The sequence below is a fragment of the Pteropus vampyrus genome, unplaced genomic scaffold, assembly GCF_000151845.1.
Source record: "Pteropus vampyrus isolate Shadow unplaced genomic scaffold, Pvam_2.0 Scaffold680, whole genome shotgun sequence".
Lineage (NCBI taxonomy): Eukaryota > Metazoa > Chordata > Mammalia > Chiroptera > Pteropodidae > Pteropus > Pteropus vampyrus.
In genome coordinates this window covers 187,275-201,186 of record NW_011889461.1, presented here as the reverse complement: position 1 = coordinate 201,186, position 13,912 = coordinate 187,275, and the positions used below count along the sequence as shown (strand labels likewise).

Genomic DNA, 13,912 nt, shown 5'->3' with positions numbered 1-13,912 from the left:
ATAGTCCTATAGGGTAGGTGTTATTATCTGCTTGTTTTACAGATGAGGAATGCATACTAATAAGCCATGAAGCCACTGTATCAAGAACTTATGCTCTTAGCTTAGCTGCTTCTAAGTAATTTTTTACTTAATTCAATGACTTGCCTTTTCTGAGGTGATACCATGAATCCTGGGCACCCAGTAATGATATAGGGAGTTTGATCCTTAGTTGTGGAAAAGCCCTTAATATACCAAAGGCTTCCAGTTCACCTTTCCCTCCCCTTTCTGTTTATATCCTAGAAAGAAGATCTACTTCCTTTTCACTCTCTGGCCCGCCCCGGAAACCTCAAGAAAGCAGAGCGCATGTCTCTTCAGCAGAGGATCAAACCATCCAAGCCCCTCTGCTTCCAATCTCTGTGTTAGCCAGGGATTCCCCCTCAACCCCAAATGAGATGAGCTCCAGCACTCTGACCAGCCCCGTAGAATCATCCTGGGTTAGCAGCCAGAATGATTCCCCAAGTGATGCCAGTGAGGGGCCTGAGTACTTGGCCATCGGCAATCTGGACTCCCGAAGCCGCGCTGCCAGCTGTCAAAGTCACAGCAGCAATGCTGAGAGCAGCAGCTCCAATTTATTCTCCTCCAGCAGTTCCCAGAAAGCAGATTCTGCTTCTTCTTCCCTAGTAGACCAAGAGGGCGGTGGGCAGAGCCAGCTCTCCAGTGTCCTTCGCAGATCCAGCTTCTCAGAGGGGCAGATACTCACTGTCACCAGTGGAACAAAGAAAAACCATACTCGCTCCCACTCAGATACCAACATTGTCTCCAGAGGAGCCCCAGGTAAATGATAATCACCAGCCTCTAGTTAGTAATGTGGCCTCCTGAATTTAGGGACAGTATATTATTAAGGGTCTTCAAATGACAGAGAAGTTATGTTTTGGATGACATGATGGCATCCTGCTTACAACAAAAGAGAGAAGTTAGTAATATAATATGGATACCCAAAGAATCTCTCTGAGAATATTTGTTTGTTCTTTTATGCATTGCTAAATAGTAAAAGCTTTCCTGTATTCTTTTACTAGTTCTTTAGCATTAGAGCATAGTGCGACTCATCAGAGTTCAAGTTTTAAATGTACCTTTCAGACACAGGAAGTACTAATAAGTTTTTAAAATAACCCTGTTAAATTCCTCCCTTTCCTGTGATTCCTGAGACGTTTGATCAGAGTGTGTTACCAGTATGAGAAAGGCAAAATGATATTAGGGTTTCCTCTTTAAAACTAGAGATATAGTGACTGTGGGGTGATGAGACCTAGTAAGCAAGTAGGTGGAGCTGACTAGGTATGGCTAATTCAGGTTGAGAGGCAGGTAAGGATGCCCTGGCCACTGAGACCTCCCTCACACAAATACCAGCTGCTAGTAGTAGAGAGCACTCTAGGCACAGGGAAGGTGGGTCTCATTGCTTTTGCTATCTTCCTGCCACCTTTCCTGGGTTGTTGGTGTCTGGCAGGCTTTGATTGGGTTTCATTTGTAAGAGAACCTCCATAACATCCAGTATAACATGGACCTTTGTGCCCAAAGCAACTTCTGTGTGGGAAAGCCCCAGAAATAAAACATACAAATAAATTTTAAAAATTAAGAACATAAAAGGAAATTTCCTTGAGCAACCAGAGCTGCCATTGATTTCTCTTTGTAATTCCTAGAAAGGTGAGAGCCAATGCCCTCATCTGAAATTTCTGAATGACAAACTTTTATCTCTGTTTTTATGTCAAGAATGTGGTTTGGTTTATTGGAACTCTTTAGAAAAAAAAAAATTTTTCAAATCAAAGCCTGTCTTCCCACAAGCTTTCTTAGATGTGACGAGTGCTAAGGTTAGATCCTCACTTCACATCTGCTGCAAGCCTGATATCTACTGTACTCCGGGCCACTGGTCTTTGAGCATGTAATAATTCCCTGCCCTCATTCTTGAATCCACCTGGATATCAGAAACCACAGCAACCTGCATTGGAAAAGGGAGCCAGAGAAAACCTAAGCAACAAGAGTGTGAGGGGGTGTGGGTCATGTGCAGCTTCTTATATGAGTCATCCCTTCATCAGCACAGGGTTCCCTCCCGAAAGTTAAATCCCCACATCTGCTAGATCAGAGGACACTCTTTTTCTCACTCTCTCTATTCTCATTTCTTCTGTCTGGACTCTACACTTGTCTCTCTACATACAGGAGGCCCCAGGAATATCACCATTATAGTTGAAGATCCCATTGCAGGTTTGGGAGCCAGTCCTCCTTTCTGTGTGCCACCTCCTCTTCCTTCTGCCCCTCTGTGACCAACTTGCTCAGTTCAGAACCTCCTTTTCCATTCTGGTGTCAAATCAAGTCTGGCTATTTTGGTCCTGCTAAGATGTTTGGACCTATCTGTAAAATGGCACCAATATTTTGCATAAATGTGTTTTCTGCCCATGACTTTCATATGCTTCATTCAGTCTCCCAACTGCTTCTGGGAGGCAGTGTTAAGACTTGCCAGTTCTGTTTGCCCAAAGATGAAAGTGAGGTCTGCTATTTGTCTAAGGCATCGTGATGAATCAAGGCAGAATTTTTCGTAAGACTGAGTACTCGTTATGGATTACTTTGTTTTCCTTGAATTAACACCAGAATGTATTTTCTTCCCTTTCTGTGGTCTTGGATGTGGGTGCATGTCTTTTGCCTTTGCTAGAGTCCCTTGTTTCCTTTTTCTTTCGCCCATCTTCCTTCCCCTCTAAGTTTCTCCCCACCCCTCATTCCAGTCATTGCATAGGATTTTTCTAGTGACTTAGTCTGTTTCTTTGGTTTTCACAATGGTATTCAGACTGAATATTGTGTTCCACTCTGCATACTATAATGCATGGAGGTATTAACACTTGAATGTGTCTGCAAGACAGCAGCGTGGTGAGGGAGAACTGAAAACTGTGGTCTCCTGGTAATGGGTGAAGCCACTAGGTATGTTAGCTTGGAACAGAGAAGGTTAAAGAGGAACAAGTCTGTGAGACCGCCATTTAGAAGAGCGTTGTTGTTCTCAAGGAGATGAGAAATTGTAAGAAGACAGATTTCAAGTGAATATGAGGAAATTCTAAGAATTAGAGCTGTTCATTTAAATGGGCAGCATCAGGAGGTAGTGAGCTCAGTAAGCAAAGGCCGGATGGCCTTTAGATGTTTTAAAGGAATAGGGTGCTGTTGTTGGAGTTTGTGTTGTGCACTGAGTTTGACTGGGGACCTCAGAGGTCCCTTCTAAGTCATGGTTTCTTACCAGGGCATCATGGTGACTACCGGTTTGCCTACGGTTCAGTTGTGAGGAGCAGAGCCCACTCAGGACCACCAAAAATCTTTGAGGCCCAAGGAGGACACAGAGTTATCTCTCACCACATAGTAACATATTTTGTGAGAGGAGAAGCTGACAAGTTGGCATCATCTGTCAGGGAAATGGGTTGGATGCAGCTCAATCATTCTTTCTTCCTGAGCATCCTGCTTATTTTTCAGGCACCCACCTGCTTTTCCGCCTGCTCTTCCTTCTGTGACACTAGAATTTTGTATTTTCCTTTGAAGAATATCAGCTTCTCGTTTCCTGTGAGCCCTGCCTGCTGCTGTTTCTCCACTCCCAACTTTTAGTGTTCTTGAAAACTTCTACCCACGCATTGCCTACTTTGCCAGCCTTCTCTTGCAATCTCCTTCCTTCTCCAGTAAGGCTGGGCCTATAGTCCTTTGGTTACAAGGCCATCATCCTTGACTTCTCTAGCATTGTCTTATGCTTCTTTGAAAGACATTGCTGGATTTTATTTTGCACTTCTGCCAGTTCAGAAGTGAGTTAAATTTGGAGGTATGACACATTTACATTTCAGGTCCAGGAGAAGCTATATCCTAGTGTTTCCTTAGTGAGTTTAACCCTTCTATATTGTTTTAAAACCTAGTGTCAAGCTGTCAGAAAAGTTTCAATGTGCTTATCTTTGTTTTACCATGTGAGAACTGTTTTGCATATTGGTTTGTCAAGAGGGTAGAAGTTGGCTAACATACCTGGAACATTTGGTAAGAGGATGGAAGAAAAGAGAACTAAATTCATGAATTCACTTTCATTTGATTCTTTTTCACCTTTGTGTTGCATTCTGGGTCATGTTTTTTCTTTTTCCCTTAGAATATACTGACTTCCCATCTCCTTTCTTCCCCATGTGTTCCTGCATTCTTGGACTGTTCCCTGTTGGTGTGCCGCCTCTCTCCTGTTTGGGAGGGCATTGGGAATGGGAGCAGTTAAATGTTGAAAATCCAAAGTTGGGAATGTATCTGTTGCTCACCTGGTATGTTTTTACTCCCTGGTGGTCACTGACACTAGAATCCTGCAATGATAAGTCGAAGTTGAGAGGCCACTTGCCCTACTCTGGCCCAAGCAGTGAAGTCAGCACACCCAGCTCTCTGTACATGGAGTATGGTAAGTGAGTACTAGGAAGGCTAGGGCTGCAGTTGTGTCTTTGCTCTCCCCTTGTGCCTGCTAAGCTCTGAGCTGTGTGGCTCATCTCAGCTATGTGGAGGGTACATACCGTACAGCCTCACTCTCCCATCATTTTCAACCCCTGTGCTAGAAATCATATTGCCCTGCCATTTTTCTTCTCTCTGACTTAGAGGTCCCACCCTCTCTTATGCTGTGGGTGTTATCACCATGAATGTTGAGCCACATAGAATGGCTCTCTGAGTGGGTGAGAGGGACCTTGAAAAGAGGCCTTTGAGTGTCTGGGCTTAATTAGCAGAAGACAAGTTCCACATGGAAATCATCCATAGGAGGAAGCCATTTGTTTTCTTGTGTGACTCTTGGCACAGGTTTTTTGTTTTCTTTTTTGTGGGGTAGGAGGGCAAATATGTCGTCTTAAATAAAGGTGTTAAAAGAATTGTTTCCAGGCTCTCTCCATTCATGCCACCATTCTTTAACCAAAAGGCTTAGTGCTCTGCGATCCTGAGATTCAGAGACATTCCTTTAGAAGGTAGATATCTTCTTTCCAACCTTTACCTAGGAAAACTTGGGAGCATCTTTAGTGGTAAAATCATCAGACTTCTCAAAGAAGCTTGACTGTTACAGATTTGTTTTTTAAATCAGAGCTTTTCACATCCACATTCCATTTTCCCACAGAGGGTGGTCAGTACCTGTGCTCAGGGGAAGGCATGTTCCGAAGACCTTCAGAAGGACAGTCCCTTATCAGCTACCTGTCTGAGCAAGACTTTGGCAGCTGTGCTGACCTGGAAAAGGTGAGGAATCTAAGGGACTACCAAAGAGCCTGTGAGTTAGGAAATCTGGCCTGAGGGGCTGTGGTGCCATTTGTTCTAAAGAGCTCTTGGGTACACAGCAGTAACATGAGTATAGACTACAGGAAAGATAAGCTCAACAAATTCTATCTCTGGAGACCTCTTCAGGGAGTAAATGCTCTTTATCAAGTCCAAGAATGTTACTGATTTTTGTCTTAGAAGCTGCCTTGGGTAGAGAAGCATTGAATTTCAGCCACGTTATTGTTTCTGTGACCCCTGGAACCTTAGGGAAAAACTATATATTTCCAGAATCAGCTTCTATATTTTGTTCTAAGGCTTAGATATGTAATAAATAATGTCCCTGTATCATTTTATAACTTACAAAGCACTTTATCTTGAGACATCACATTTACCTTAATACTTTATGTATAAGTGCATAGGTTTAGAAAAGACCCTGATATGAAATTCTGGACTTCTTCTCTGTTATATTTTTATGTAGAAAGTAGGGCAGGAAGGCCAGGCATGGACAGATCTGAGAGCAAAAAGAATATAGGACAGGTTTTTTTGACTGTCAGCTTTCCTTACAGTAGAAATGTACGTTTTCCCTGGGCATTTTTGAATAAAAGCAGTGCATGCCTTGGAACCCCTGTTTTCCAACATTATAATCAGTGAGGCATTCAATATCTCTAGCCCTTTGCTAAGCAGCTTCTGTGGTGCTTTCCTTCCCCCAGGAGAATGCCCACTTCAGCATCTCAGAATCCTTAATTGCTGCCATTGAACTAATGAAGTGCAACATGATGAGCCAGTGCCTAGAAGAGGAGGAAGAGGAGGGGGAAGACAGCGATACAGAGATCCAAGAACTGAAGCAGAAGATCCGCCTTCGTCGCCAGCAGATCCGCACCAAGAATATGCTCCCTGCGTACCAGGAGACTGAGCATGGAAGTGAGTGAGGCTGTGAACACCTCCGTTCCCGCTTCTTCCGGGCTTCAGGATAAGAGTTGGTGCCTCATAGGCTTTCTTTTTGTCCCCCTTAATTTGAAATGTGATAACCAAGCCAAGGGTTATTCCTCTGTCAGAAAGATTTTCTATGTTGTTCTATATTTGTTTTCCTACCAGACCAGAGACCTAGAGTTCATCCATTTCCCACTTCAGAAATATCTTCCAAAACATAGGTTTCTAATATGAGTGCTAAGACCATTGGTCCTAGATTCATTTCACAGTTGTACTTTGTATTTACGTGAAACTTTCTAAATTTCATGAATAAAATGGGTATCAACCAGTAAGGAGAACTAGTTTCCAATTTCCCAGCCCAGCATCACTCCCAGCCAAGGTTCTATTGAAGTTGTGCAGGTCTCTTTCATTGTGACCCTAGAAGGAGTAGGAGATGTCTTTCTGTCCTGTTTATTGCCTCTCCCACCTTTTTTATTTTATTTTTTTAATGGAACAGGCTTTCGGGTCACTTCCAGCAGCTCCCAGTTCAGTTCACGTGATTCGGCACAGTTCTCTGATTCTGGCTCTGCTGATGAGGTTGATGAAGTTGAAATACAAGGTAAGAAGTGACAGTTTATTTCAAAGGAGTTTTCATTACCCTTTTCTTTCGATTTGGAATCATAGGCTGAGAAGCTTTCCTTAAGTAGGGGACCTTCAATATGGCCCATTATGGAATGTTAGTTATTGTAAGGGTTAGCCCCACTTGCTAAAAATAACACTCCTTTAAAATTTAAGCCGAAACTAACACTGAAAGAAAGTGTTCCGGTGGAGTGAGTTGGCTGTTGGAGTCGCCCTGATGTTTCTTCCTCATTGCACCATTCACTTGGATTCTTACCCTGATTCCTCCTGCTAAGGGCATAGGGCTGGCCCATGCCTATGTGAAATTAGAATCCTATTCTCTTGTATTCCATAGCACAACTAAAATTGTTTCAAGGTGTTTAAAAGGAGCTTTATTACAATCCTAAGAGAAAAAGAGAAAAAGTCATTGGAGGAATAAAAGCAAAAAATGAAAAAACGTTTACAAAGTAGAGCTTTATTTTCTGTCCTGCCAGTGCTAGGTAAATTGCTTACAGACTCTTGTGCTTGTTGTAAGGATCTTCATAGAGAAGAGGAGGGTTCTAATTTGAGAAAGCAGTTGTGTTTAATTAGGCTAACCCATAGTTAATGGGTTAATCCATTCCTGCAAATCATAGATTTCTTCAAGTTCCCATCAGTACAACAACAATAACAACAACAACAAACAGTTCAGGGACATAAGCTTTCCCTCATGATTGAAACCCAGAGTAATTTTATTATAGAGGTGAATTATATTTGTAATTCTCCATTGTAAGATGATGATGAATATTTTATTGCATGAGGCTCTGATTTCCTATTTACATTAGTCTAGAGAACCCATTCACCTGCACAGACCTCCAGGTGTGGTAGCTGGGTTTCTTCCCCATGCAGAAATACGATTTTTACACTTTTTTCTAGGTTGCTAGGAAGTCTTTCTTCTGTGTTCTCCTTAACAGTATCTGATATCTATTTATGACAATAATAGTCACTTAAAACTCCATTTTTTTTTTGTTCGTATGTGGTTTTCCAACAATGGTTCTCTAATTTTCTGAGACCAACTAAGTATTCTATAATTCAGTTCTTACACTAACTCTAGGAGTTAGCACAAACTCCACAGCTTAAGTTTTCAGTCCCATAAAACTACCCCCACTTCAGATGCCAGCCACAAATGGGGTCACCAGGCTCCCTGCACTTCTCCCCAGCCAATTCAGGAGTTCCCATGACTCCCCACCAAGAGTCAATAATTTGCTAGAATGACTCGCAGAACTCAGAAAAGCACTATATTTACAATCACAGGTTATTATAAAGGATACAAATGAATAGCTGTACCTGAAAAGGTATGTAGGGCAAGGTCCCAAAGTGTCCCAAGCCCAGAAACCTCTGTTCTCATGGAGTCAGTGCACTGTTCTCCCAGTACATCAGTCTGTTCACCAACCAGGAAGCTACCCCAAGCCTCATCATTGTGAGTTTTTATCAAAGTTCCATTATGTAGGCATCCGTGATTAAATCACTGGCCATTGGTGATTAAACTCAGTCTCCAGCCCCTCTCCCCTCCCAGGAGATCAGACATGGGGCTAAAAGTTCTGGCAACAAGCTCTGTCCTGAAGCTATCTAGATGCCCTGAAAGTCTCCCTGTTAGCATAAACTCAGATATAATGAAAAGTGGCTCATTATGGATAACAAAAGACATTCCTATCACTTAGGAAATTCCAAGGGCTTAAGGAGCTCTCTGTGCCAGGAATTGGGGCAAAAACCAATATATTTTATATTATATTACCGTTTGATTGGTTTGATCTTCAAATTAGAAAATAAAAAGGGTTCTACCTTCTCTCTCAGGATCAACAGTCTGAATTTTATGAGGGTAATATCTAGGTAAGTTCAAAACTTGCTGCTTCACTGGGTTTGGATAAGTTTGTTCCTTGCAGCAAAGCAAGGAGCCAGGAGAATCTGTTTAATCTGGAAGGAGCCAAATTTGAAATAGTCTGCCTGGGGGTAGCATGAAATGCACCCTCTGTTGGAAACTCTTGCTGCAGTGGGCCCAGAAGAGATAATTGCAATCAGCTAACTCATCAGAACAGAAATCCTTGAAGAAAAAGACCTTAGGGCAGAGTTTCTCAAACTCTAGCCCAGATAAATCTTAGCTATGGTAGACTATCCTGTGCATAGTAGAATGTTTAGCATCATCCTGGCCTCTACCCACTAGATGCCAATAGCACACCACACTCTCCCACAACCATGACAATTAAAAATGTCTGCAGACATTGCCAGATAGCAAATCTGGCAAAATCCTCCCGTGGTTAAGAACGAAAGCTATAGTGAGTAGTAAAACTGTAGGTATAGGTTCCTAAAAATAGTTTGTCTTTTGGAGCTTAAGTCAAGTCCTGATTCCAGGAACATGTCTAGAACTGTCATTCTCGTTGATTTACTTCCTGTCTAAATACTAAAGGGCCCACTTTTATAATTATTACACAGATGGTAGCGAAGGATCTAACCTGACTCACATGTCAAAGAATGGACTCTCAGTGTCAATGGCTTCGATGTTTTCAGGTAGCCTGTGTTGGAAGCGTGGGTGGGCTCATACATGCATGTGTGTGAATGTTTGCACTAGCCTTTGTATGTAGTTTATCATGTGATACCTGTCGAGGTTACAAGGATTATAGTATTTAGAGAACTAGCTGGGAAAAACTGGGCTTAAGCTATCCAGGAACATTTCAGGTACTCATTTTCTTTTTCCTCATATAACCCCCAACAGTCCTCCTCACTGAGATTGTCCTTGTTGATCTTTCCCTACGGTGATACTTATAAACTAAGTGGTCATTATGGCTGACGGAAGTAGTAGACAGTTTAAAAAGGAATGGTTAAGTGAAGAAATTTCAGTTCGAACCCATAGTTAAGCTATGGCCACACATCCAGACAGCAAAAGTCAGAATTATATGAAACTTAGTGTCTCTTTAAGAGTTTTGAATTCTCAGAGCCAGCTCTCAGAAAGTTCTCTCCTCTAAGTACTTTGTATACAATTAGAATTTAGTGCTGTTGGCTTTCTGTAGGGGGGCGAGGGGGAGGTTAACTGAAAGAAACTGGCAGTTTTCTGCTCAAAATGGCTTTAGACACGAACAACAAAATTCAGGACTTTCTATTAAACAGTTAATTTTTACTGTTAATATTGTCAGCTACTAGAATTTGAAATAATTATATAAGATTAGATCAAGATTTAGAGAAATAAAAGTAATTAGTTACCTTTTTCTCTACTCCTGAACTGTTATAATTTATTCTAACATAGAATAAATTTATTCTTCCCTTACTTGAGAAGTACTTAACTTAAGCCACTTTTTAACTGGTTTCTAATGTGTTTATAACCACAGCCCTTTGCTGTTGCATTAATTGACTCCATCCACTTTAACCATAGAGCATACCTTTATTTAGTCTTAGCATCCTTTCTTCCCCCGTTTGGGAACTTTAAAGCTTTTTTAATACATCAAGAATGTGAACCATTTTTTCAATTAAAAAAATTACTTTTTCTTGTGACCAACACATTATGGAGTCTTGGGGGAAAGCTGTCAGATCAAGCCTCTCTCAAAAGTAATGACTTGTTTTATCTTCTTTATACATGCAGAGTCCCAATTATCAAAGTAGAATGTACAATTCATTTTTCTCTAGATTTCTTTATTGCTTTCTGTTCTCTTTTCATGTTTCTGGTCTTTACTCAAGTTTATTACTAGTACCAGATTCTTTCTAAAAAGTGTCGTACTTTTCATTAGCAATCTTTTTGATCATGTCTAGAGGTTTACAAACGTGTTTCTTTTTGATCATCTTAAGTGATTTATGCTATTGAAGAGTTTCTTGGGATACTATCATAGGAAAATCGTCAGAATCCATAGATAGCATCCTTGGAAAAATTACTTAAGTATCATATTGTAGACATTGTGATAAATACTTTGCATATTGTAATGCTCTGCTTAATGTAATCACATTTCTTAGAGCCTGATTCATTGAGTAGATAATATGGAGCAGAAGTATTTCTGAAGGAAATAGATTTGAAAGTTACTTCCTCCTAGCAATAAAGTAGATATAAACCTTGTGGTCATAGAAAGCTTATTCATAGAAAGCTTTGTGTTCATCAACATTTCTTTTTAAAAACAATTTTACTGAGGTGTAATTGCATATAAAAATTTACTCTCTTTAAGTGTATAATACTTTTTAGTAAATTTACAAAGTTGTGCAACCATCACTGCAATCTAGTTTTAGAACATTTTGATCACCCCAGTAAGATCCCTTGTGTCCATTTAGTTATTCTCGTTCCCACCCCAAGCCCCAGTTCACTGTTAATCTACTTTCTGTCTCTATAGATTTACTTTCTCCGGACATTTCGTATAAATAGAATCATACAACATATGATCTTTTGTGTCTGACTTCTTTCACCTCATCTGTTTCTTCTAATGGTGTCTGCCAGTTGGTATGATATCTTTTATAAGATCCCAATTCCAGATAGTCTTTTCGATTTTTTTTAGTTTTAGAGTTTTGTTATTTTTATCCCCCCCTTGTCCTCTTCTATTAACGCCTGCATAAATTCTTCTTTATCTTTCTTGATAGATTCTTACAGAATTTTAGTCTTCTGTACATATGTATCTAGACAGAAACCACTCAGTAATCTGAATAGGGAAAGTTTAATATAAAGAATTATTAATTTTAATGGGGGGATTGAGGTAATGAGAAACCAACTATTAGGAGTAAAGAGAATGGTAAAACATACAGGAAGAGCAGATATAGGGAGCAGTCACTACCCATGGGGCTGAGATAGGAACAAATATAGAAGAGAGGGCCACATCCCCAAAGCAGCAATTCAGACCTGGCTCAGTGGATGGTAGAGAACTTCTCTACTGCAGAGCTGCCCTGAGTGTCAGGGGATGCTGTCCACAATGGGTGCCATGCCAATAGCCCTCACCAGGAAATCATTCTCTGGAGTGCTGGAGGAGGTCTCCCCCGGGGATGTGCCATGCCTCAGAACTCAAGGGTGCTGGAGGAAGTGGTTCGTGGCACGTGGCACTTGCCGTGAAGCTTTCTCAGGAAGTGCCATGGGAAGCCATTTATGAGAAGTACCACTAGTGGCACTCTGCCGCAAAGCTGCCCGAAGGCTTGCCTAGCCAGGAGAAAGTCTCATGCACTACAGGAATTGGCCTAGAGGAGCACACCAGGACCAGCAAGAGAAACCTCTCCTTTCTCCAGTGTCCCTCCAGTGCCCTCTACTGACAAAGCTTAACATCACACCAGCTGGCAAAAGATTGTTTACAAGTTTACAAGTCCGGCTTCATTATCACAGAGCAGACAAAAGAAGGGCAGGTTTGAAGCTGAACAGCAATACATTTATAACTGGCAACATATATAAAGAGAGAAGTTCATGGACTGTATTTTCTGACAAGTTTTTAAATTGTATCCAATTCATGGTAATCAGTTGCTGCTCCCCACCATCCTTTTTTTTTTTAGTAATTTTTCCTTTAAAATAGTATTTTGGTTCTCCATTTTGAAATGTTTCCTCTTAAGTCAGCAGTTACAGAAAATTCACTGGAGTCGGATTTCTAGATGTGTTGGCTGTCACCTTATCTGCTAGAAGGAAAGCAAGATGGAAACCAACATCAAACTGGACAGTAAATTCTGAAGTTGACTCTATTCTCATGCCTCACTTATTTTAAAAATTTGTAGAATTTGCTAGAGTATGAGTTTTTAACCAGATCTTCCCTGATCATCCTAATACCAGTGTCTGGATGTGCAAAAATTCTTTTTATAATGTCATTATTTTTGTTGTTATTTGTTTTTATATTTTTGAGCTTTTTCAATCAGTAGTAGTAGCCTTATCCTATTAACACATCAGAAGCGTTTGAAATGAGTTTTTGTCAATGAGTCAATAAAAGGTTTCGTAGGTATGTTAACTTCCATTTGGAAGGCGAGCTTCTTAGGCTTCTTTCTAAAATGCTTTCATTTGGGGTACATTTGATCCATTGAGATGAATAGGTTCTTCCTCTCTTTTTATTCCTTAATTGCCTTAGGCCCTGGGCTGCTTTTATCCAGATCCTCGACTGGTGTTGCAGTCACACTAAATTATCTGCTTGAACTGACTTGAGAGTCAACAGAATGCAGCAGAGGCCCCGTACCCACAAGGCCTTCATGATGCTTTACCAGTGACAGGTGTTAAGTCCCTTTTGATATCAGGTGCAGCCTCTCTACTCCTGGAGCAAGAGCCTTACATCTAAACCCATGTGGTCTTCTGCACTCTTGGGAAGTATTCATGATTAGATAGGAAATCTAGTGAAAAAGAAGAAACGTGATAAATATGACAACTATATTTTCCAAAGGGGAGAGACCGTTTTTTCCTCTCCAAGAAAAAAAAGACTTTGTGAGGATGAAGAATCACTAAATAGTTTTTATGAAGACGATGGTTTCCTTAGCAACCATCTGCCACCTCTCCTCTCTGGTGTGAAGTGTTTTCTTTAATAGCCTGACCGTAAAGTAACAACGTTAGCTAGCTCTTTATTGAAGGTATCTCAGATTTTCTCTTAGTTTTCCTTTTTGGTCACTCTGAAACAGGCTCAAATTTGCTTTTTGCTTTCAGCCAATTAATCATTTATTTAGAAAATATAAAAACATTATATAGAAATCACTCTGAGGGTTATAAGGACAAGGCAAGACTTAAGTACAATCCAAGGCAGTGTGTTATTCAAATAAATGTTACAAACCCAATGGTCAATGAAGGTCTACTATTGCCTACAATTTTTTTTTTTCTCCACTACCACTTTTTAGAATGGAATAGACAACTACCAGTATATTGGGATCTGGATTTTGGTGGTGCAAATTCAGACGTAATTATGATATATATATGAATATGAATATATATGAATAGGAATATATATATATCATAATTATCTGTCTGAATTTGCACCACCAAAATCCAGATCCCAATAGTCAAAAATTTGTTGCTTTCTTAAGTTTTTCTATGCTTAGAGAGTGTACGAAAATTGACAGATTTCAATTCTGTTCTTATATATAGCTTTGAAGACGTTGATTTGTCAGGACTATTATTTGAATATATGCTTGCATACAGAACCCTGTGTTAAGTATTTTGGGGTTAAACAGAAGAATTAGACACAACCTC

General features: G+C 40.4%; 1 protein-coding gene across 3 annotated transcripts in view; it reads left to right on the top strand.

Moving 5' to 3' along the window:
- Positions 1 to 13,912, top strand: part of RUBCN (RUN and cysteine rich domain containing beclin 1 interacting protein) — a 55,056-nt gene that overhangs the window by 27,302 nt on the left and 13,842 nt on the right. Inside the window, exons 7-13 of one of the 3 annotated variants that reach the window (XM_011385270.2) lie at positions 280 to 813; positions 2,188 to 2,232; positions 4,322 to 4,417; positions 5,111 to 5,226; positions 5,955 to 6,165; positions 6,671 to 6,772; positions 9,241 to 9,315. In XM_011385270.2, the coding sequence (XP_011383572.1) occupies positions 280 to 813; positions 2,188 to 2,232; positions 4,322 to 4,417; positions 5,111 to 5,226; positions 5,955 to 6,165; positions 6,671 to 6,772; positions 9,241 to 9,315 (1,179 nt within the window). The remainder of the gene's footprint in view (positions 1 to 279; positions 814 to 2,187; positions 2,233 to 4,321; positions 4,418 to 5,110; positions 5,227 to 5,954; positions 6,166 to 6,670; positions 6,773 to 9,240; positions 9,316 to 13,912) is intronic. The other 2 variants (XM_011385272.2, XM_011385273.2) reach the window with 2 other exon arrangements.